Genomic DNA, 25,789 nt, shown 5'->3' with positions numbered 1-25,789 from the left:
CATCCAAATTTCAAAGAAAAAGAAAATGAGTCCATTAAATGAAAGAGCATTTTCCTCATCCAAATTTCAAAGAAAAAGAAAATGAATCCATTAAATGAAAGAACATTTTCCTTAAAATCTTGATCACCCATCATGCAAATCCATTCTATTGATCCACTCATCAGATGCTGAACTACAGAATCTTACTAGTCGGTTAGGGCCTTAAAGATAAAATTCACATAGGAAAAGGTCCACCCATTTCTCAACCAGTCCCGTCCCCTGTCCCTGTTCCCGATAGTATACCCCCCCATGCAAATCCATTCTATTGATCCACTCATCAGATGCTGAACTACAGAATCTTACTAGTCGGTTAGGGCCTTAAAGATAAAATTCACATAGGAAAAGGTCCACCCATTTCTCAACCAGTCCCGTCCCCTGTCCCTGTTCCCGATAGTATACCCCCCCCCCCGCCCCGATATGCCAGTAGGGGCGTATTGGGCTATATTTGTTTTTTTTTTTACTTTTTTCTTAATTTTTATTTTCAAAACCGATTAAGGGGACAGTTTAAAGCTCCTCCACCCCCTGAACTAGTCAGAACCCCGATACACCCTCCGTAGGGGCATATCTGAGAACTCCCAAATCAAAGCCAATACATGTTGATACTTTGAACCTTGATTCAAAAATTACAAAAACAAAGCTAGAATATAATAAAGAACCTACCATTGCAATTATCAAACTCAGGGAGAACCAGGTTGATTCAAAAATCAAAATCAAGGCAAGCCTAATTCCCCCACTTTTTTACTAGGAGGGCATACGAGGAATAGGACAAAAGTGACTTTTTGAAAAGGATGTTCCCCCTTCATCAAAATTAGGATATGCCCTGATTAGCCCTCAAAAAGGAAAATAGAAGTGACACCATCTCCAAGTTCCTGTCTCGATGTAAAATTGTATTTCCTTCGTTACTTCATCCTAGCTTACTCCATGTCAAAACTTGGGCAAAGCATAGGCAACTGCACCGGAAATATCTTGCACCCTAATTGAATAAATACATGTCGGAGTTACTGTACATAAATATAACCCGAAAGAGGTGTATGAGTGTATCTGCACGACCTGCATAGACTACGCAGGAGTGGACCATCTTGAAGAAAATATACATTTTTTAGGTCCGCCGCCTTTTTCTCAAGAAAGGCATAGCACTTAAACCACTGACACTGATGGATGTCGGACGAGAATCATCTTTTTGGTCTTGCACATCCGGTTGATGGCCCTCCAGAGGCACACCTAAGATCCCCGAGTTATCATCCATCCTGGTATTCAAACAGTCTAAACTTTGAGTAATATGAATAGCATCCATCTTCCTCTCTCCACTAAGATGTCCTTCTAAGCTTCTTGTGGGGCTAGAAACCGAGTCAATTGGTGTATCTGGATCACATTCATCAATACAAAATCCACCTCCCATTTTGAGGTAGTCTCCGCAGGTTCCATCTATAGGTGAAAAATCCCCATCAGGGTTAGAAGCTCTATTCAGGCTTGAACCAAACTGAGTTGACCTGTTTTCTGTTCCAGCTTCATCCATAAGAAACCCTTCAGTTTTGTCCATGCAAAACCCACCTCCCATTTCAAGGTAGTCCCTACAGGAACCATCTTTGAGTGAAGGATTGCTCTGATCACATTGATTCCTTTCCTCGACCCCATGAGCAATATCTCCAAACATGCTTTCTTCGGCAGATGTTTCTTGCTCTACTGTCTCTTCAGTTGTAAATTCTTCTCTTGTTCTTTCTGATGACTCACCAAGGCCATCAATCTCTAAATCTTTAACTGCATATTCTACCTGCTTCTTCAGTCGAGTTGACTGCAGAATTTATAAACAAGAATAGGAAAATACAGATATAAATAAAGTGATTAGGAAGGAAGAAACTTGTATGGTAAAGAACCACTAAGAACTTTTATACCCTAAATGGGAATATGGGATTTCTATTTTATGAGACCTATGCCAACATTGGTAAGGATCATTACCCAATGCTGGCCCAGGCTATTCAGATTCTTGGGGAGGTGGACTGAATACAGACCTAACCTCCAGAATTTTCTTGCACAATGCAGTCACTCTTGAATAAGGGTGCAACTTGGCCGGGCTCAGGTTGGTTTTTGTTAAAATTTGAATGGGCCTAGACTGAAGATCCAGGCCCACTGCAGTGTAAATTCTTCAAATCAGGTACCCGAGTTGCACCCCTACTCTTACTCATGCTTGTCAGCTTGAGATTTACCAAAGGTCCAGAAAAGGCCTACTAAGAAAGTTTGAACCATCTAACCAGGTTGATGTTTAGTGTGTATTCAAGCCTATGCCATTTGCAGGGACTCCTGAGGGTCAAGGTCAACTAAGACCTGACTGGAAATGAATGAGCACAAAATGTAGAACTTACCCTGCGTACTGCAGGCAACCCCTCTGTCTTCTCAACTTGCATCTCCTGTTCATCCCAGCTATTGTCGCTATCAGTAGAGCTGGTTTCAATTGCATCATGGTTAGGTGCTTGTTTTCCCCTTCCTCTTCCTGCTCCCTTGCCTTTCTGTCTTCCTCCTGTATCTCTCTTCAATCTTTTCTTGGTAGATTTCTTGCTGTCCATTTGGAAAGGTGGTGCAGAATTTGTTACTTCAGATGGGGCAGATTTACTCTCCGTTCCTCTTCTCCGTGGCCACTTGGATGGTAATTCTGCTGAAGAATCGCCATTTCCATTTAAAGAGATATTGGATCTCTTTTCCTCAGGGAGGGGGTTCACCCTACTTCTGTTTTTAACTTTTGAAGCTTCACACGGAAGATCATCCAACTCTGAGGTTCTGTTTCCTGTTATTCCCTTCACGGCTCTTTTAATTCTTTGACTGCGAATTTTAGCAAATCTCTCATTGAATGTATAGAATGCTTCCAACCGCAGTTGAGTCTACACCAGGCATGTACATGAAAAAATAAAAGTTACAGAGAGAAAATAACCATGGGTTCTTCGAGATGTATATCTTATAAAAAAACAGAATGAACGGGTCCAAAATAAACAAGTGCTGATTTATGGTGACAGATGAAATAATGGGGGAGCTTATATTATGAGTTTGAGTTTTCACCAGAAAACATTTTATAGAGATTCTTTGCCTTGGTATATGGCAACAACCAAACGATTTATTAAAAGAATAAGAGGCTTTACTTTTAAGGATTCAATCCAGTTCAATGTCAAGCTCAATTAGGTCATTAAATACTTAAACTTATTGGAGAGCTCATTAAGTGCATAATTCACTGACTCAACTACCTTTTCCACAGCTTTAGCAAGACGCTGGACCAAAAGAAGAAACATGGCTCACAAGGAAAATAATATGGCTCTCCCAATTTCTACAGATGATCATTATTTTGGAGGAATTTTGAATGGGAGGGTTTTAATTGTAGTTGGTGGAGGATAACAAGAATAACATGAAGTGATATATCAAATCATCCAATACACTTTGCCGCTGAGAAAAAAAAGGAACAGAAATGCCTCACCTCATGCTTATTATATTCCTTTAAAACAGGAAGTAGCAATTCATCAGCTTTCTGGTTACTCCACCCAAACTTTTCCCAGCAGAGTCTGCACACATACACGTCTTGTAAAACCAAGAAATTGTGAATCTTCTTTGAATAAATACAAAAAAAGACTATTCTTTAATTCACATAAAGAGCACATGCATATGAATCCAAACAGCCTGAGGAAATTACTAAACAGAATGACTATGAACCATTAGTCAGTTAGTCTTGAATATAATTGTCACCAAGTAACTGGAGATAACAATTATTGTCAGATACAGACCAGGTCAGATGATTGAACCATCCGGCCTGCAACCTAGTATATTCCATGGGTTTTAGAAAGCCCGGTTTCTAAATTTCTAAAAAACCACCTAAACCGTTATTGACCTAGACAGTTTTCTGAAAATTAGATGATTTTTATTGAACTATCCAATTTTTAAAGAACTGCTCAAATCATCACTTGAGAATTAGCCACAAAAATGAGGTTGTGAAGTTTTGAACCTGAGTTGTCTTTTTGTAAGACACGAACCACTAGTCTATAAGCCATTTGTTTATAAAACCATTTGTTTAACTCATACATATTGTTTATTGTGATAGGCAAGTACCACTCAGGTTAAAACTTAAAAGGAAAGGTTTATAAAACAGTTTAAGACCAGCAATGCTGTATTGAACAGAGTACTGGGCAGTCAAGAAACATGTCCAAAAAAATGAGCGTGACATAAATGCATATGCTGAGATGAACGAGTGGAAAAACTAGTAAGGATAGGGCCAGAAATGAAGTCATTCAAAAGAAACTAGGGAGTAGCTCCAATAGATGATAAAATGAGAGCAAGTAGACTAAGATGGTTTGCTCATGTGCACAGAAGACCATCTGCAACACCCATAAGAAGTGATTTACTGCAAGTTGAAAGGCCTAGGGCCAGACCAGAAAGGACATGAGTTGGCGTAGTAAGAAATGATTTAAGCACTCATAATTTAACAATGGATATGGCACTAAACAGGATTCATGTAGTCAAACCCATAAAGTTGGGGTAAGGTTTAGATGATGGTGATGATTTTTTCTTGTAAAAAATACAGCTGAGGTGACTCGAACACAGCCCATGCACATGAAACAACAGTCCATTCACTTTTAGGGGTAAACGGGGAAAAAAAGAAAGAAATAAACACCCATTAAGATGGACCAATACCTATCTAAAAGGTTTAATGGCTTCTCATTTTCTCTCTTATTCAATCCCCTTTTATGTATATAATATATCAACCAATTGAAACCACAGGCTTCATCCATCATAGTAAATTTAGCACGACCAAGGAGGGAAAAAGGTGATGACCTTGACTATGCAATCTTCTAATCTTCTTCCCCTGGGTCAATTACCATATCTTTTATACATCTTGAGATTATTAGTGTAACCTATTGAGGCATACTAACTATCAAAACAGAAAGAACAGTATGCAGATAAATGTCAAGCAAACATAATATTCTAAAATTAAGAAAAGATGTCCTGTAAGTCAAAACTTTATGAATTTATCATGAAATTAGTGGTTAGAATTAAAATCATGACTCACTTGCGAAGGGCAAATAAATCTGGCTTCCCCCATGAGAAAGGTTCTGTAGATTTGTCCACTTGTGGAGAGGCATATGCAGAAACAACCATCTCACTAGGAAAAGATGAAGGGATATGCCAGTTCTTGCTCACATTTCTCTGCATGCAAAATGGTAAATTATATTATGAGACTATAAATTTAACAAGTATTTAGAAAAAAAGGAATGGTAGGAAACAAAGCACTTACATGTTTATCCATAAAGATCTGTTTTATGTTTTGGATGTTATCCATGGATTGCCTATCATTTTGACCTTGGGGGACACTCCCATCAAATGCAGGGCCCTCTTGTACTCTGCCTTCCAAGTAATTTACATCATTCTTATTTACTTTTAACAATTTCTTCCTTGAACTGGATTCAGAGTGAGCATCAAACTTTTCTAGAATAGATGGATCGGGAGATTCAAGCCATTCCTTGAATTTCTGGAGGCCATCTTCCTCAGGAAATGCATGTACAACTTCAATAGCATTAACAATTCCAATCCCACTATACCACAAATTAAAAAATATATATATTAAAGTATCACTACCAACGTCTGTTTTCTGTATACGAGTATAACAACTTACAGCACATTATGCCTACAATAGGCAAAAAAAGGAGAGAAAGAAATTTCTCCTGTTGCCCAGAGAGCTTAACAAAAACAACTCCTTGAACTGACCTGATTCCTTCAGTATAATCACTTCCAAGAAGTAAGGCCATATGTATCAATTTTTCTCTGGTCAACCCAAGCTCACTTTCAATATCCTGAAAGGTAAAAGAAATTAGCTTGTGAAAAAGCAATTAGTCACATGTTCAAAGAAACAGGAAAAAAAAACGAAGAAGAAACTTCCAGTTTGTAAATATGGCACTGGGTTTTGTTTTCAGAAGCATTTTTCCATTTTCGCTTCCAAAAGTCTTATATGATTGGCATATAAATAAAAGACCAACAGAGTGCATTTGAAGAAAGCACTAGCTCAAATAGCTTGTTTTCCTTTTTCTCCCCCTAATAAACAAGGGCATCCCCATTGTTCAAAACATTTCTATAATATGTGAGCACCGGTTACCAGAAGCCAAAAACTGAAAAACAATCGCAGAGACCTGGGATACAGATATCAGCACACGTAAAGAGGTTCAAACAAATACTGACACAAGAAGGAAATATTACAACTTTACAAGACATGCTATAAATCTCATGATATAACCTTAAATAAGGCAATAAAAACAAATAAAGAATTGCAGTGCCAAATTCAAACCTTCATAAAATATGTTTCGACATATTTACGATCATCAAATATATTCTTGTAAACACTTCGTGCACCAAACAGAAAAGCATCAGAGTCATCAGTTACAACACCATCAACAAGGTTAGCTAGTTCCATATATGCACATTGGGCTTCTGCTTCCATGGGTGCAATAATATATGGTAAGCCAAACATTTGCAGCAACTCCTGAACATTAACAAAAGGAAAAACAGATACATCAGGTTAAATGAACATTTACAACTCCTGAACATTAACAAAAGGAAAAACAGATACATCAGGTTAAATGAACATTTACAACTCAACATTAACAGAAGGAAAAACAGATACATCAGGTTAAATGAACATTTAAATGTTCCCAATAATTGAGAAAGAAAGAGAAACAAACAAATTACGCTTAAATGAAATATCAACATTGTTGAGATTGTTTGGGTGCAACAGTGTTTTTGTCAATTTTGTTCTTTTGTATTTGGGTGCCCATATGAGGGCTTACTTGTAATTTCTCTCAATAATATAAAACCTCAAATTTGAGAGAGTGAACAGTAACTCTTTCTTCTCCCTCCCTTTCTCTCATTTCTTCTTCTTGTTTTCTTTCTCAATAATACCCTAGATATTGCAATTTGGTATCAGAGCAAATAGAAGGTCTTCGGAGAGTCTTCCTCTATTGGATTTTGCTTTAAGGGTGAGCTGCTGATGTCAGACTACCACTGGATGATATCAGCAGTCCGTACAAAACATATCAAAGTGGATAGACATTTTATCAAAGAAAGGATAGCTAGTGGAGAGATTTGCCTACCCTTTGCAAGGTCGAAAGACCAACTCGCTGATTGTCTCACTAAAGGCCTTCATCATCCAAAGTTTTCCAAGAACCTAGACAAGTTGGGCACGATTGACATATATGCTCAGCTTGAGGGGGAGTGTTGAGATTGTTTGGGTGCAAGGGTATTTTTGTCAATTATGTTCTTTTGTATTTGGGCGTCGATATGAGGGCTTATTTGTAATTTCTCCCAATAGTATAAAATCTCAAATTTGAGAGAGTGAACAATAACTCTCTCTTCTCCATTCATAACTCCATTTCTCTCTTCTTGTTTTCTTTCTCAATAAAACCCTAGATATTGCAACTAACATCAACTCCTAGGCTAGATTACAATATGTCAATGCCAATATTAAAAGAACAGAACTAGGACAGTCTAGAACCTCTAGACAACCCTGTCAACACAAATTTCGCACTAAATTTGGAGCACAAAAAATAATGAAGACAAATTAAAAGATTTTTTTTTTTTGAGAAATGTAAATGGGGTACAAACTTTTTTTTTTAAGAATACCCCCTAATTCTCATTTCACGGACACAACTAAACTTGCACTTGTAGCTTGTCACATACACGACTCATAAATCTTGACAACTTTATTTATTTATTTATTTATTTTTTTTGAGAAAATTTAACCAGGATTCATCAAAGGAAGAAGAGGTTCATGAGAAGATGCACAAAGCAGGGGAAGAACCCCTACAAATTACAAAGGAGGAAGCTTATCGCTATACAAATGCTCCAAATACACACCACATTTGGCTAAGCCATCTACTGTATCATTGTGTTCCCTAGGAATCCAAGCTTGACGACTTTAATTGTAGGAGGTCCCTTGTAATGATTCGATGAAGATCTTCTTGATTACAACAATTTGATAGAAGATTTCTTGTTTTCAGTAATTTGATGGGAGCTTTCTTTGATTATAGCAACTCAAAGGACCAAATTCTTCGATTCGCGTGACACGGGACTGTAGCAGTTTTGAAGCTTCAATGGTTGAGAAATCGAATTTATGGTTCTTCCTTCCTACAACAAGAAAAGTTGAAACAAAACTCGGGAATTGCTGGAGAGAGCCGAAGAGGAGAGAATGATTTCAGTTGAACATCTCTCAACATGCACGTGGCTAACAGCATTTAATTTGAAACTTCACCATCAGCAAATGAGCTAGACTTCTTCCAAATTCTTCTATCTTTTCCCTTCCTTCTCTTATTATTTTTTATTTTATCTTCTCTTTTCTGTAGACGAACTAGCTCTCTTCATCCTCCCAGTCACCTCTCAGAGAGAGAGTCTCCTTGCTCTCCTCTCCATTTTATAGGGATGGCTACTTTTGAATTCAAACCCACCCCAAAGATTTGAATTCAAATGAGAGGAACCATATTCGGCCAGCTATGGTTTCCTTCTTCATTTGACAATAATTTTGATTCTATTATAGGTAATGACTGCCATTTAAATGAAGGGCCCCACAAGATTGATTTGAAAGACATCCAGCTTAATGGGATTCTCTTATTTAAAATTTGTATTATTTTGGAAAATTAGCTGGTTTGAGATCTCCAATTAACAGATTGATGATCTTTGTATAAATAAGGTTGATTGGAAGAGGTTTGTAAAGGTGCCACTTTGTGACGGTCTGACACAGGCTTAGCCTTGCCTACGCTTGGCAGGCTTACGTTAGGGACATGCCCGTCATTTTCGCCTGTAAGATTTTTGGGAGAACTGATGTCATCTTCAGGCAGACCACCAGAAGCTTAACGTACTCTTTGAGGAGGGGTGGTCGACCTCCTTGGGTGCCTAACCTTGAAACTCCTAGACCTTCATCCCCTGGCGGGGCGGCCCTGGTTAACGGCTAGCATGGCTACCAGGGTTCCTCATGGGCGCACACTTGCTCATGGGGACAGTGTTGGACCGGCACTGCGCTACCGACTCTCAAGGGAGGCTTGGCATGCAGGCTTGGCTCAAGCATGACCCTTCACCATGCCAGTCCCTTGCCCAAGCTGAGTGAGCTATCCCGTTGCCTCTAGCGCACGGGTGTGTTTCAGCCTAAGCAGTTGCCTATCATCATGGCACACAGGTGCCTGTCATCATCGGCATACAGGAGACCCTCACATCGGTGCCAAGTCACCTCATCGGCGCATGGTCGCCTTGCATTATGGTTGTCCCCCTTTAGCACGTAAGCGGCGCCTCCCATGGACCGGTCTGAGCCAGGAGAATGCCCCGGCCATTGGACTTGAGGTCATGATCCAGTGCTACTAACTTTGGTGGAGCCATCCCATCGGGCAACTCCTAGCCTCTATGCGTACAAAGGCTTGCCCTGGCCATCCTTGGCCAGGACGCCACACGGGTTTCTTCCGCTGTAGAACTACCCCCGTGACAGTTGGTATCAGAGCAAGTTGGCCAATTGCAGCCGCAGTGGTTTTCAGCAGATTAGCCCAGAGCCAGTTGAAGCGGTCATTTCGACAAGCAGCATTTTTTGGGGTGTGGTCCCTAGGCACTTCCACCCAGGATCGAGTAGAATTCAGATCAGGCCTAGAAAGAGGCCATTTCATTGTTCGTGTCCCCATTCCAATGACACTAAAACAGCTTCCCTTGCGGGGGCAGACGCATTGGTTGTTGTCCTCATGCGGGGGTAGACGCGTGAGCCTTGATAGGAATGTGGGTACACTATCTGAGTAGATTGCTTATCAGGCCTAGCAAGAGGCCATTCAATGTTCGCGTTCCCATTCCAATGACTCTAAAACAGCTTCCCTTGCGGGTGCAGACGCATTGGTTGTTGTCCTCATGCAGGGGCAGACGCGTGGGCCTTGTTAGGAATGTGGTTGCGCTGGCCGTTGGAGCATGGCGGCCCTACACCGGCAAAGTTTCAGGTGGACATGCTCAGTTTTCAGGTTGAACACTTGCAACAAAAGAAGCTTATCACTAGGCGAGTGCATGTTCGGCAACTCATGGGTAAAAGTTTCCACATTCGCACAGATTGCGGTCGGGTCTCCTTGAGGCAGCAGTAGTGGGGCCCCCTCAGAGTGAAGATGTAGCCCGAGTCGGCGAGGCGAAGCGTAGTTTCGAGGGCCAAGAGAGCATAAGCCATGGCTAGGTTTGAGTAACCCGAATCGACGAGGTGAAGTCTGCAGGCCAGCATGGTGAAAGGGTACCCAGGTCATCGCCAACATGAGGAGTAGACCTATCAGCGTGTTCGGTAGCATCACTGAAAAGCTACCAAGAAGACGGTTGAGCCTTGAGGTAAGATGATACATGGGGCGGACCTCCGCGAAGCACCACACACATTTCTTCGAGGGCCCTTCTTTCACAATTCAACGGCATAGCCATTGCGCGGTTTGAGTAACCTCAACATTGGAGGGGTGAAGTCCAGGCAGGCCAGCATGGTGAAATGGTTCTGTCCCCATAAATGGACACCAACATAGGCAAGACCCGGGTTGACCAGGTGAGCCCTGGAACTGGTGGAGAAGTGGATGGCGCGGGACACAGACGCGCATTCACGTGAAGACCATTGTCGAGGTTCACAATGGATTGAGTGGGGGAGCCTGTGACGGTCTGACACAGGCTTAGCCTTGCCTACACTTGGCAAGCTTACGTTAGGGACATGCCCGTCATTTTCGCCTGTAAGATTTTTGGGAGAACTGATGTCATCTTCAGGCAGACCACCAGAAGCTTAACGTACTCTTTGAGGAAGGGTGGTCGACCTCCTTGGGTGCCTAACCTTGAAACTCCTAGACCTTCATCCCCTGGTGGGGCGGCCCCGGTTAACGGCTAGCATGGCTACAAAGGTTCCTCATGGGCGCACACTTGCTCATGGGGATAGTGTTGGACCGGCACTGCGCTACCGACTCTCAAGGAAGGCTTGGCATGCGGGCTTGACTCAAGCATGACCCTTCACCACGCCAGTCCCTTGCCCAAGCTGAGTGAGCTATCCCGTTGCCTCTAGCGCACGGGTGTGTTTCGGCCTAAGCGGTTGCCTATCATCATGGCACACAGGTGCCTGTCATCATCGGCATACAAGAGACCCCTCACATCGGTGCCAAGTCACCTCATCGGCGCATGGTCACCTTGCATTATGGTTGTCCCCCTTTAGCACGTAAGCGGCGCCTCCCATGGACCGGTCTGAGCCAAGAGAGTGCCCCGGCCATTGGACTTGAGGTCATGATCCAGTGCTACTAACTTTGGTGGAGCCATCCCATCGGGCAACTCCTAGCCTCTATGCGTACAAAGGCTTGCCCTGGCCTGCCTTGGCCAGGACGCCGCACGGGTTTCTTCCGCTGTAGAACTACCCCCGTGACAACTTGGCAAGAAATTAGAGCCCATAGAAGGAAGGAAATCCATTAATTGAATTAAGCTAATCCTCCTTGAATCAGTCAACCAAATTTTCCTTTTAACCAAATTGTTAATTAAGCATGGTTGCCAATCAATTGGGCCCCACTACACTGAATAGAGAAAACCTCTCTAATTGATTTGAGAGAAAAAAATCTTTATGATTGCCATGAATGGTGAGCCTGTCTCAACGTGGCAAATGCTCATTGCCTCTACTCAGTTTGGCTTGTACTAGGCCCTACCCAACATACTCTTGGGTTTGGATTTAATGGTACCTCCCCACAAACACATTAGGGAGCCTATTTTCTAGTTAAACTTCACATTAGGTCTCATCCAACATCTTTATTGGGCCCAATTTTTGTTATTCTTTTCTTAGTGGACCCAATAGCTCCTTTTTATTCAATCTCATATTGGGCCCTATTTATTTAAGTTATTAGGCCCAAAATTTATATATCAACAAATGCACCCCAAGTTGGTGGTTGTTATTGTAATTGGCAATGCAACCACCGGCTTGCAAAGTTTACACTCTTGCAAGCAAGAGCAAGAATTTCTTGGATTGTTCGCAGCCTAAACTTGTGTGGACCATGAGTTTTTTATTATTTTTTAACTACTCATAGTTTATAGTAGAGAATTTTTTGTGCCATCAATAGTTCATACTCTTGCAGGCCATGAGTAGGATTTTTTTTTTTTTTGGTTTTGCCATTCACAATTTATACTCATACGGGTCAAGAGTAGAACAAATAATTTGTTTATTTTGTAACTGCACCTTTTAAGGTTGCCTACGTACCCCTTAGAGGGATCAAGTCATGGTAAAGTTCCTAAAGTAGTTTGTATTTGTGCTTTGGGGCTTTGTAGACAGTTTAGGCTATTATCTAGGAGCGCTTAGTGGATAGTTTAGGCTCGTGCCCGGGAGAGCATTTTGAGTTGTTTATTAGGTTGAACAGTTTATACTCGTACTCAAGAGTTCTACAAACAATTTATGCTTGTATCTAGGAGCAAATTTTGAGTGGTTTTAAAATGACAAGTAGTTTATACTCGTACTCTTAGAGATTTGCACATAGTTTATGCTCGTATCAGGGAGCACATTTGAGTTACTTTGGAAGTTGAATAGCTTATACTCATACTCAGGAGTCTTGTAGACAGTTTATGCTCATATCTGGGAGCAAATTTTGAGTGATTTTAAAATGACGAGTACTTTATACTCATACTCTTGGAGTTTTGCAGGCACTTTATGATCGTATCCAGGAGCACATTTGAGTTACTTTGGAAGTTGAATAGTTTATATTTATACTCTTGGAGTTTTGCAGAGAGTTTATGATCATATCCGGGAGCACATTTGAGTTACTTTGGAAGTTGAATATTTTATACTCATACTCTTGGAGTTTTGCAGATAGTTTATGATCGTATCCGAGAGCACATTTGAGTTACTTTGAAAGTTGAATAGTTTATACTCATACCCAGGAGTCTTACAGACAATTTATGCTCATATCCAAGAGCACATATAGTTTAAGCTCATACACAGGAGCGAATTTTGATTTTTCTTTTTTTCTTCTAAAAGATAATTTAGGCTCATATCTGAGAGCATAGAGAGTTTAAGCTCATATCTAGAAGCGAATCATGATTTTTCTTTTTTTTTCTAAAAGATAGTTTAGGCCAATGTCTGGGAACATAGATATCCGGGAGCACATTTGAGTTACTTTGGAAGTTGAATAGTTTATACTCATACTCAGGAGTCTTATAGGCAGTTTATGCTCATATCCGAGAGCACAGATAGTTTAAGCTCATACCCAGGAGCAAATTTTGATTTTTCTTTTTTTCTTCTAAAAAATAATTTAGGCTCATATCTGGGAGCATAGATAGTTTAGGCTTATATCCAAGAGCAAATCATGATTTTTCATTTTTTTTCTAAATAGTTTAGGCTAGTGTTTGGGAACATAGATAGTTTAGGGTCATATCCAGGAGTGAATCTTGATTTTTCTTTTTCTTTTTTTTCTAAAAGATAGTTTAGGCTTTATATCTAGGAGCATAGATAGTTTATGCTTATATCTAGGAGTGAATTTTGATTTTCTTTTTTTTTTCTAAAAGATAGTTTAGGCTCGTATCTAGGAGCATAGATAGTTTAGTCTCATATCCAAGAACGCATTTTGAGTTTTCCTTTTTTTTTAAATATAGTTCAGGCTCATATCTAGGAGCATAGATAGTTTAGGCTCATATCCAGGAGCGAATTTTGGGTAATTTGACTCACTTTCTTTTCACGTAACATGTGATTGTATGCACAGCTACACATCCTCTAGAAAAGAATGCCTTTTGTATGTACTCTTGTAGAGTAATTGGGAGTTGGGGGACTTGTTTCAAAATTTCATCAATTACCACTCGCAGTGGTTGGATAACAATGTTCTTGCCTTGTCTTTTCTTGCTTTTGGGAGGCTTTTGTAATCGAACCCTCCTTTTATTCTTCTTAAATTGTTCATGAGTGAAGGGGACTGGCGTGTCACATGACGCTTCCATCGTGTAATGATGGTCCAATCATCTTTTGAGAGTGATGTGGTGGACTAGGGTGAAAGAATTTCCTTTGGACTTGAAGCCTGTGCTTGTGCTCTGTTGAGCAAGAGCAAGAGAAGAGAGGAAAGGAGAAGAGAGAAGAGAGGAGAGTCGAGTGGACTGAAAGCCCTCCAGAATACAGGGGGCGAGTGAAAGAATTATTATTTATACTGGCCCAGTCGTACAATATAAACAAGAGAGAAATTACAACAGTACCCTTGTGGTACTAAACCTGAGTACACAAACAACTGTCAACACTTCCCCTCAAATTAGAGCATAGATATCAATCATGCCCAACTTGTCACAAAGATCATAATGTCTGGAAAGGTTTAAACCCTTTGTAAAGATGTCTGCAAGCTGGTTCTCAGAAGTGACATAGGGGGTACACACTTCACCTGTGATAACTTTCTCTCTGATAAAATGTTTGTCAACTTCGATGTGCTTTGTTCTATCATGTAGCACCGGATTGGAAGCAAAGCTTATAGCTGCTTTGTTATCACATAATAGAGTTATAGCTTTGGCCACTAGGAAACCCAACTCCCCCAACAAATTCTTTATCCACATGCCTTCAGCAATCCCGTGGGCCATAGCACGATATTCAGCTTCAGCACTGGATCTAGCCACCACATTTTGCTTTTACTCCTCCATGTAACAAGGTTCCCTCCTATAAAGGTGTAGTAGCCACTGGTAGACTTTCTGTCACTTTGGGATCCAGCCCAATCTGCATCTGTATAAACTTCAACTTTCAAATGTCCGTGCTTTTGAAATAACAAGCCAGTACCCGGATACTTCTTTAGATACCAGAGGATTCTCTCTGCTACTTCAAGATGGGAGGACCTAGGAGCATGCATGAACTGACTGAGGACACCAACAACATATGCAATGTCTGGGCGAGTCATAGAAAGGTATAACAATCTCCCTACAAGCCTCTGAAACTGTTTCGCATCCTTGAGAGGTTCACCACGACTGTCACCTAATTTATGGTTGGGGTCAATGGGAGAGTCATCTGGCTTCACCCCCATCTTCCCAGTGTCCTGAAGTAAATCTAAGACATATTTCCTTTGAGAAATGAAGATACCCTTCTTTGATCGGGCGACTTCAATTCCAAGGAAATACCTGGCAGGTCCTAGATCCTTCACTTCAAACTGAGTGGCAAGAAAAAACTTCAATCTCTGAATTTCATCCTCTCAGTCACCAGTAACAATTATGTCATCCACATATACAATTAAAACAGCAATTTTACCTTCTCCTCTTTTCACAAACAGTGTGTGATCTGATTGACATTGTCTGTATCCTTTCTGTTGAACTGCCACATGGAATCTACTGAACCAAGCTCTTGGTGATTGTTTCAGCCCGTATAAGGACTTCTTCAACTTGCACACTTTTTGTTCATTGCCTTGAGCGAGAAAACCAGGAGGTTGAATCATGTACACTTCCTCTTCAAGGTCACCATTCAAGAATGCATTCTTGATGTCAAACTGGTGTAAAACCCAATCCAGATTAGCCGCAAGAGAGAAAAAAACTCTAATGGAGTTCATCTTGGCAACGGGGGCAAAAGTTTATGCATAATCAACTCCATACACTTGAGTAAATCTCTTTGCCACTAAGCGAGCTTTATACCTTTCCACTATTCCATCAGCCTTATGCTTGACTGTGAACACCCATTTACATCCAATTGGAACCTTTCCCTTAGGAAAATCAACAAGTTCCCATGTGCCATTTTTGTGAAGGGCATTAATTTCTTCCTTCATGGCATTTGTCCATTCAGGAACTGAAAGAGCTTCTGCCACATTCTTAGGGATAGGGACACTGTCAATAGAGGAAAGGAAAGCATGGAATGATGATGAAATGTTCTCATAGGAGACAAAATTAGAAATGGGATGTTTAGTGGTGCACAATCTAACACCCTTCCTGTGAGCAATAGGACAGTCTAGATCATTAACAGTAGAGGAATCATTTTCAATAGATTCAAGGACATCATTGGGATCCAAAATACCTGGGTGAGTATGATCCTCCCCCAAGGAGTCTGGTGGCACTGGAGGTACAACTTTCGGATTCTCTATAGCTCTTGAATTTGGTTGGCCTTTGCGACGACGAGAAAAAACACGAAAAGGCAGAAGGTCAGGAAGAGAAGAAAGTTGAACCAGTTTCTCCTCATGCCTACACTCCCCCTAAGGAGAAACAGGAAAAAAAGGCTCATCTTCAAAGAAAGAAACATCCATGGAAACATAGAATTTCCGAGAAACAGGATCAAAACAACAATATCCCTTTTGAGTGAAGGAGTAACCAAGAAATATGCAAGAGATAGCACGAGAATCCAATTTCCCACGGGTGGGAGATAGATTTTGTACAAAACACCGGCAACCAAAGACACACGGAGGAATAGAAAGAAGAGGAGCCTTAAGAAAGAGAAGTTGATGTGGGACTTTGTACTCTAACCGACGAGAGGGCATACGGTTTATAAGGTAAGTGGAACAAAGAACGGCTTCAAGCAAAAAACGTTTGGGAACATTCATATGAAGTAGGAAACCCCGAGCCACTTCAAGGAGATGTCGAATATTCCGTTCGACCACACCATTTTGTTGTGGCGTGCGGGCACAAGAGCTACGGTGAAGGGAACCACACAAAGCAAAAAAACTCTGTGAGGTCACTATGAAAAAATTCTTTTGCATTGTCTGATTGAAATTTTGGATTTCAGTTTGAAATTGAGTGAAGACCATCCACTGAAAATCTTGAATGATTTTTGGTACATCTTCCCTGGTTCGCATCGGGTAAACCCAAGTATATCTAGAATAATCATCAATGAGGGTAATGAAATACTTGTAGCCACTCTCAGATGGTAAGGTAACAGGGCCCCATACATCAGAATGATCAATATGAAAAGGAGATTCAGATTTACCATTTCTTTGAAGAAAATGAGTTCTACAATGTTTACTTAACTGACACATTTGACAAGAAAAATCAGAAACAGACATTGATTTAAACAGTTCTGGGAATACAACTTTCAAAGACTCAAAAGACAAATGACCAAGACGACAATGCCATAAATAGACTTTTTCTTACAGGACTGACTCATAGACTCTATAACATGAAGACCGGCCTTATTCTCCAGCATGTAAAGTCCATCAGCCATACAACCCCCTACCAATTGTCCTTCCCGAGGCCAGATCCTGAATCACACAATGAGAAGGGAAAAAATCACTGAGCAATTCAAGGAATTAGCAACACTACTAATAGAGAACAAATTAATGGAAAATTTTGGAACATGAAGGACATCAGAAAGGGTAAGACCAAGAGGAAGAGAGAGAGTTCCTTGACCAGCTATGGAAGTGTATGATCCATCGGCTAGTCTCACCTTGTCTCTTCCAGAAAGAGGGTGATAGGTTTGAAAGTAAGAGGGCGTACCAGTCATGTGTTTTGACGCTCCATAATCAATGATCCATGGAGAGTCAGGGGTGTGAGAAGCAACATGGAAAGCAGTGACAAGGTTGCCTGACGTAGATGCAAATGAGGTTGATGAAGGAGCATCCATCTGACAAATTGCTCTACCATAGAGCTCTAAATGGTCACGGAAGGAATTCATAATGTCCTCCCTCGGGTCAGGTCCAGTGAGATGTGTCTGAGTCACAGCAGAAATGGGGGGTTGATTCTCCCGAATACCTTGTTGTCCGGACTTCTTATTCACCTCTGAACCTTGCTTCTTAGTCAGATCTTGAGCCCATTTTGGTTTCCCATGAAGATCCCAACAGGTATCTTTGGTGTGTCGGGGTTTCTGGCAATGAGTGCACCACAATTTGTCCTTATCTTCTGTTTTTTTCTGGAGATCTCCTTTCTGGGAGGAAGATCCCACACCAGTAAAGACACCCCTTTTTGCTACCAACACAACAGCATCCCCACCAGGGCTGTTCATCAAATTTCTCCTGCTTTCTTCAGACTGTACAAGAGCATAGACTTCCTGAACAGATGGGAGATCCTTAGAGCTGAGAATCTGAACCCTGATAGATTCATACATAGGATTCAGACCATGTAAGAATGCAAACACCCTTTGCTGGGAGACAAGTTACTTGTACTTCTTAACATCCTCATCACACTTTCAATCCACACTTTGGTAGTGATCCAACTCCTTCCAGACAGATGTTAAGTCAGAGTAATAAACCGATAAACACCTCTCCCCCTGTCTACAAGTAGAAGATGTTGCCTGCAGTTAATAAATTTTGGCATAGTGTCGCAATTCTGAATATGTAGACTTTGCTTGTTCCCAGATTTCATTTGCAGTTTCAGCCCACATGGAATTCTTCCTTATTTGAGGTTGCATGGAAACCAAGAGCCAGGACATAACAATACTGTTCTCCTAATTCCATCTATCATATTTAGCACTCCCAGATGATGATTCATTTATCCTCCCATTAATATAGCCTATCTTCCCCCTTGTAGTGATGTATAATTTGATCCCTCTTGACCACTCCAAGTAATTTAAACCATCAAGAGGGACAACAGTCATAGGAAAGGATAGGTCACCCCCACCCATTCCATTCAGCATTGAGGAAACTCCAGATGTGGCTGAATCTTCATTACCCATGATATCAGAATAAAAACGAAATAGCAACCAAATGAGTACAGCCGTACAAGGCTATTGCAGAAATAGGTCCTTCTGACCTCCGATTTCACTGAGAGTAAAAAACAAAACACTGCTGTTGCAGTACAAGAACAGGTCCTTCTGACCTACAATTTCACTGAGAGCAAACAAAAAACTGAACATTGCTGTTGCAGTACTGAAACAGGTCCTTCTGACCTACAGTTTCACTGAGAACAAGTTTGAACACTGTTGTTGCAGTACAAGAACAGGTCTGTATGACCTACGATTTTTTTAGGAATCAAAACAAAAAACACTGCAGTTACAGTACATCACTAGGTCTGAATGACCTAATCAGTAGGCCTGATAGCCAACCAGTCGAGGAGATCAATAGGGTAGCCGAATAGTCAATCAATAAGATTAATATGGAGCAGACAATCAATCGGCTGAACAGACAATCAACAGTCCACAATACCAAGAAAAAAAGAGTTGAATATAGTTACTTTGTTAAGGAATATAGTCACTCAACAGTTCATCAATCGGCTGAACAGACAATCAGTAGGGCAGCCGAACAGAAGATGACCAGTACCTCTTTTAGTTTCAGATGATAGTCTCCCTATAAACCAGAACTCCCTCTACGAACCTCAAACAATAGGCAGTCGAACAGAAGATGACCAGTACCTCTTTTAGTTTTAGATGATAGTCTCTCTATAAACCAGAACTCACTCTACGAACCTCAAACAATAGCCTCTCTACAGTCGAGCAGACAAGGGGTGCAACTTCTGGGCTGGAAGATGAAAAGACTCTGTAATTTCTACATCGAACTGATTACACCAGATTAGGAGTTCGATGGAGACAACTCTGGGAGATGAAAGGTCACTATACCTTCTGGGTCGAACTGGATGCAACAACAGTTTGCTTGACACCACCCTTCAGGCCTGGACGACTTGCTCTGATACCATGTTGAGCAAGAGCAAGAGAAGAGAGGAGAGGAGAAGAGAGAAGAGAGGAGAGTCGAGTGGACTGAAAGCCCTCCAGAATACAAGGGGCGAGTGAAAGAATTTTATTTATACTGGCCCAGTCGTACAATATAAACAAGAGAGAAATTACAACAGTACCCTTGTGGTACTAAACCTGAGTACACAAACAACTGTCAACATGCTCGATTTAGTACTTCCCCCAATGTATGGCAACAAGTAGAAGGGTCACTAGGGATTTGTGTTTGATTTAGTGATGCCCCCGGTGTAAGTGCATAGATGACAGGATGATGAGGGTATTGGAAAGCTATAACGGTTGTCATGTTGATGGCCGCTATATCCTCACTCGGATCTAGTTTGATCACTCCTGACTTAGTCAATTGCATTATCTTGTCTTTGAGGATAACATTTTTCAATCGGGTGGCTGATTACCCAATGGTAACGACAATACCTTGGATGGTCAATCTGCCTTCTTTTAGGCATTTACAATCAAGGAGCTCTATAAGCTTTTCGATTAGAATAGCATCCAACATTTCTGGGACATCTGAGTCAGGGAATGGATACACCTCCGCTTCCAATTCCGTAAGAGTGAGTTTTGGGTTTTCTCTCGTTGAATACTTGATTTTTTTTCTTTCTTGTTTTTTTCTTCCCAATAACCTTGAGAGGGGCTATTGAGGTTGCTAGAACTTGCATCAGCCTAGACAATTTTGTCTCATTTTCACCATATTTCTTTTCCTTTTCCCCTTTTCCCCTTTTCCCTTTGGAAATCATCCAGGTGATGTTCTCCAAAGGTAGCCAAACTAAGTTCCATGTCATGGGCGTGGGTGGCCAATTCCTCAAATGTTCAGGGTTTTATTCCCTTAAGGATGTAATGCAAACCCCAATGCATGCCTTGAATACAAGTATCAATAGTTGAAGCTTCTAAGAGTTTGTCTCGATAGTTAAGGTAGAGATTTCTCCACCTGTCGATATAGTCAATGACTGGTTCATCTTTTTTTTTGTTTTGTGGTAGTGAGTTTGTACATGCTTACAATACATCGAGTATTGTAGAAGCGACCCAAGAACTTTCTTTCTAATTGATCCCAACTATCAATTGATCTGAAAGGGAGGTCAAAATACCAGTCAAAAGCATTTCCTCGTAGAGATCGTACAAATTGCTTAATCATTAAATCACCAAAAGTTCTGGCATTGTTGCATGTCCCTACGAAGTTAGCAACGTGTTGCCTAGGGTTACCTTTCCCGTCAAATTGTTGAAACTTCAGGGGTCGATACCCTAATGGCATGAGCATATTATCAATGCGTTCAGGATATGGCTTAGAATACACTGAGGATGATTGTGAGACACCATATTGAGCATGTATCATGTCAGCTATCATGTCTTGGAGTTGTTGTACTGAGAGGGACGTAATCGAGGCATGCTAGGCATCCCGTACGTTAGTACGTTCTGACAACTCTCAGGGAGAGTTTACTTGCAGGGTGAAACCTAGTGGGTATGAAGGCCCTTGACTAGATGCCATTATTTGCATCTGTTCCATTCGGTTCATGAGAGAAGCAATTTGAAGGTCTTTCTCTTCTACCGTCTTTGTTAACTTAGCAATGGCTGCACCCATTTCAGCAAGTTGCTCTTCCACTGTAGTAGTTCCCGCGATCATAACGGGTGCTACCGAAGTGTAGGAGTGTGTTTGTCTATAATCGGACCCTCCGGTCTTAGGGGAATTGGGATGAGATTCGGTACTAAATTCCACATCCGACACAGGTATTTGTCCACTTAGATGCTCAAGTAAAGTTGTTGAGATCAACTCTTTTCTCGAAACTACCCCTTTCTTAGTAGTGTCATTCGCCATTGGTAGCCTTAAAGGTTCCGTTTTGGTGTTTTGGATTTTTGAAGGGACCCCTAAAGTTGTACAGGGAGCAAGAGATGCAACCAATTGTGAATTCTTGGACCTCGTCATGAATTGAGTGGTTGGTCTCTCGTACTTAGAAGTTGGCAAAGCACTTGAACTAGATGAACTTGTACTATAAGTTTCATTTTTCTTATTGTCAGTGACACTAGAAATGGCTTTCTTTGGAGCCACATGTCCAAGCTGCTTACAAAAACTTGATGTGCCGACTTGAGAGATGAGAGGAAAGAGATGTCCCACCAGGCGAGCCAGAAATTTGTCGACACAAATTTCGCACTAAATTTGGAGCACCAAAAATAATGAAGACAAATTCAATTTTTTTTGAGAAATATAAGTGGGATACAAACTCTTTTTTTTTGAAGAATACCCTCTGATTCTCATTTCACAGACACGATTGAACTTGCATTTGTAGCTTGTCACGGACATGACCCATAAAGCTTGACGACTTTAATTATAAGTCCCTTGTAATGATTCGATGAAGATCTTCTTGACTACAACAATTTAATAGAAGATTTCTTGTTTGTAGTAATTTGATGGGAGCTTTCTTTGATTACAGCAACTCGAAGGATCAAATTCTTCGACTCACATGACACGAGGCTGTAGCAGTTTTGAAGCTTCAACCATTGAGAAGCCAAATTTCTAGTTCTTCCTGCCTGCAACAAGAAAAGTTGAAACAGAACTTGGGAATTGTTGGAGAGAGCCGAAGAGGAGAGAATGATTTCAGTTGAACATCTCTCAATATGCATGTGGCTAACAGCATTTAATTTGAAACTTCAACATCGGCACATGAGCTAGACTTCTTCCAAATTCTTCTGTCTAATCCCTTCCTTCTCTTATTATTTTTTTTTATCTTCTCTTTTCTGTAGACGAACTAATTCTCTTCATCCTCCCGGTCACCTCTCAGAGAGAGAGTCTCCTTGCTCTCCTCTCCATTTTATAGGGATGGCTACGTTTGAATTCAAACCCGCCCCAAAGATTTGAATTCAAATGAGAGAAACCATATTCGGCCAGCTATGGTTTCCTTCTTCATTTGACAATAATTTTGATTCTATTATAGGTAATGATTGCCATTTAAATGAAGGGTCCCACAAGATTGATTTGAAAGACATCCAACTTAATGGGATTCTCTTAATTAAAATTTGTATTATTTTGAAAATTTGAGTAGTTTGAGATCTCCAATTAACAGATCGGTGATCTTTATATAAATAAGGTTGATTGGAAGAGGTTTGTAAAGGTATCACTTAGCAAGAAACTAGGGCCCACATAAGGAAGGAAATCCATTAATTGAATTAAGCCAATCCTCCTTGAATCAGCCAACCAAAATTTCTTTTTAACCAAATTGTTAATTAGGCATGGTTGCCAATCAATTGGGCCCCACTACATTGATTAGAGAAAACCTCTCTAATTGATTTGAGAGAGTTTAAGTGATTTGAGAGAAAAAAAAAATCTTTCTGATTGCCATGACTGGTGGGCCTGTCTCAACGTTGCAAATCTAATTGCCTCTACTCAGTTTAGCTTGTAGTGGGCCCTACCCAACATACTCTTGGGTTTGGATTTAATGGTACCTCCCCATGAATACAATAGGGAGCCCTTCATTCTATTCTTAGTGGACCCAATAGCTCCTTTTTATTCAATCTCATATTGGGCCCTATTTATTTCAGTTCCTGGGCCCAAAATTTACATATCAACAAGCCCCTCCAAGCCCTTTACAGTTTTGCTATCACCAGGTGTGAAAATTCTTTGAAAAGAAAATAAATAAACAAAACCATTTTTAACATTTTAAGCCATTGAACCCAGACAGTCTTTCTCCCTAAACTGAACAATATCAACCAGCTTTCTCATTCAAGGCATTGTTAACTTAAAAAAGTTGTTATTTTAACTGTTAATTATCCAAATAAGAACTATTAAACTGTTTGAGTTATTACTAACAAGTCATACAACATTTCATATATCAACAGCATAAAAAACAATTTTAAGAAGCCGTAACTATTAATCCAAACACTGAAAGAGAAACAATAAATGAATTAACCTACTGTAAAATCAAAGAGAAGCTTGATTTTTGTAAGAAATTGAAGTGGAGCTCTAATAGGACACTCCATGTGTCCATATCAAGATAGGAACAGACTGGATTGATTCTTCGAGAACATATCAAGAACTCAAAGTGACAATTTGTAACACAGTATAGTACAGGTTGTATTGACAATAATATGGTACCACATTCACTTGCTCCAACAAGCAGAGGTTAGTAGTTTCATCATGCTTTGTTATATCATCAATACTATATTAGCTGGACATATTCCATTCAGTGTAAAAGAAGAATATGCCATTAATGGTTTTACTTCTTCAAAGGTAGACAATATAGCCTTTATTTTCAATAAACAAGAATAGATTTATCAAACAATAGCATGAGAGCATGATACCAAACCTGACATTCTGCAAACATCTCACCACTGACAGACTCTGCATTACGTTCAAGCTTTCTCTGTTCCTCTCCTAGATGCATACATTCTTGACTTAAAGTTTGCATTTCATCATCCAGAATAGCCCTAGAGGCTTCAATATGGACTTCCATTTTGTCCTCAATCACAGATTTATCCCTATAAGGTGTTCTTCCATCAGAAAAAGCATCATACTTTTCATCCGTAACTGGATTGTTCTTTATTTCAATGTCATTTTCCATTTTCTCCACAGAAATTTCCTCCCGAGGAATGATGTTTTCATTGACCTCATGGGAAGAACATGGAACAGGTCCAGATTCATGCTGGGCAGCACCAACAAGACTATCATCAGGCATAACCGTTAATTCTGTTGCAGAAACATGAGAATCATCCCTAGAAGAACCATCCATGGCTTCTGTGACACTAGCTAAAGCACCACCATCATCAAAAGCACCAAACTTCTTGTCAGAAGCCAAATAGATTTCCTTTGGTTCAATGGGACTAACTGGACCTACATTTGATTTCTCCAGAGAAAACCTCCTTTTTTCACTCTCTTCTTGACTTAAAGATTGAAGGCCAGGTACTAGGTACAATTCATCAGTCAAAGTTTCCTTCTCATTAGTTTCTCCTAGAGCCATGGATGATGACAATTGCCCCATTGGAGTATCATTACTTGGTGGGACATCTTTTGAAACCACATTATTCAGCTTTTCAAATTCGCCAGCAGCCCCATATGAAGATTGAATTTGTTGATAATTAGATTGTAATGGCAATTTAAGGGAGTCAACTGTGTCTTTTACAAGATCCAAAACTTGAGCAGGAAATTCAAATGTTGTATCTTGAGTAGTAATTTCAATATTTGCAGGATGCATACCAGTAGGCTTCTCTTTTCTGAAATCCTCAAGACTTCTCTTTATTGCTTCTTGGATCTCAGCTGCTTCTTCTAAACAACCTTTTGAAACAGTTTTCTTATTCTCAGTTGGGGGTGGAGAAACATTTTCAGGATAATTGCAAACTCCTTCCCAGTCTAGTTCACTATCGTCATTAATATTGCTTTCGGAAAAACATTCATGACTTCCCTTATTAACATCTTTGACATTTCCTTCCTCCCAAGAACAATCTGAATCTACATCACAAGGCTGTTTTTCTGAAGAAGTAATTGCAGTATAAGGAATCATTACTGAATCCCCCACTACTAAACGAGCAAATACATCATCATCATTAGCATCTCCTGCATGCTCTTCCCTAACATCGTCTTCAAAGGATATCACCATGGTATTTCCATTTCCAAGTATAGAATGTTCATGAAGATGATGATTGTCCCCCTGTGGCAATATACCCTTTTCACCATTTAGGTTATTTCCTTCATTTGAAGCTTCTCCATGTTGGTTATTTTTTACAGTATCTTCTTGGATACGAAGTACTTCATTGACAATAGAATCTGATTTTGCAAAATTCTTTTCTCTCATCTTTTCCTGTTCAATCTCTTTCATCAAATCCAAATTCCGCTGTAGATCTCGGGTCATACGAATGCCCATGGCTCTTAGTCTGCTAACACGCACACATCCCCTCTCGTCAAGATATGTCTCAACATCATCTTCAAAACCCCTTTCAGAATCACCCACGGCAGATCCCATTGCTGAATTACAATGAGCAGCAGAAGAACAATTCACAGAATTTAAGAAACTGGACCCATTCCCTACAGTCTGGTTTTCCAGGCCTCCTCCAGTTTGGTTGACTCCAGCTGATGTGAGCATCCTGATTAATGTAAGCATCTCAGTGGCACTGGTAGTTTATCTGGTAAGAAGCCAAAGTATATATCTAACACAGGTTTAACTTAAAGTTGCGGATACACCCATTCATTTATAAAGAATGCATACAGAG

General features: G+C 40.4%; 1 protein-coding gene across 3 annotated transcripts in view; it reads right to left on the bottom strand.

Moving 5' to 3' along the window:
- Nucleotides 1-905: 905 nt before the first annotated feature.
- Nucleotides 906-25,789, bottom strand: part of UVH3 (5'-3' exonuclease family protein) — a 36,073-nt gene continuing 11,189 nt past the window's right edge. For 2 of the 3 annotated variants that reach the window (XM_088986581.1, XM_088986582.1), the window contains exons 8-15: nucleotides 23,893-25,663; nucleotides 6,350-6,544; nucleotides 5,776-5,861; nucleotides 5,306-5,603; nucleotides 5,081-5,217; nucleotides 3,497-3,581; nucleotides 2,400-2,912; nucleotides 906-1,831 (exon numbers count right to left, since the gene is read on the bottom strand). In XM_088986581.1, coding sequence (XP_088842707.1) covers nucleotides 1,139-1,831; nucleotides 2,400-2,912; nucleotides 3,497-3,581; nucleotides 5,081-5,217; nucleotides 5,306-5,603; nucleotides 5,776-5,861; nucleotides 6,350-6,544; nucleotides 23,893-25,663 — 3,778 coding nt within the window. In that variant the 3' untranslated portion in view covers nucleotides 906-1,138. Of the gene's footprint in view, nucleotides 1,832-2,399; nucleotides 2,913-3,496; nucleotides 3,582-5,080; nucleotides 5,218-5,305; nucleotides 5,604-5,775; nucleotides 5,862-6,349; nucleotides 6,545-23,892; nucleotides 25,703-25,789 lie in introns of all 3 variants that reach the window. The other variant, XM_088986583.1, reaches the window with a different exon arrangement.

This window comes from Nelumbo lutea, chromosome 4 (assembly GCF_056320005.1).
Source record: "Nelumbo lutea isolate HS-2025 chromosome 4, American lotus-T2T, whole genome shotgun sequence".
NCBI lineage: Eukaryota > Viridiplantae > Streptophyta > Magnoliopsida > Proteales > Nelumbonaceae > Nelumbo > Nelumbo lutea.
This window is presented reverse-complemented; position numbering and strand designations above follow the sequence as displayed.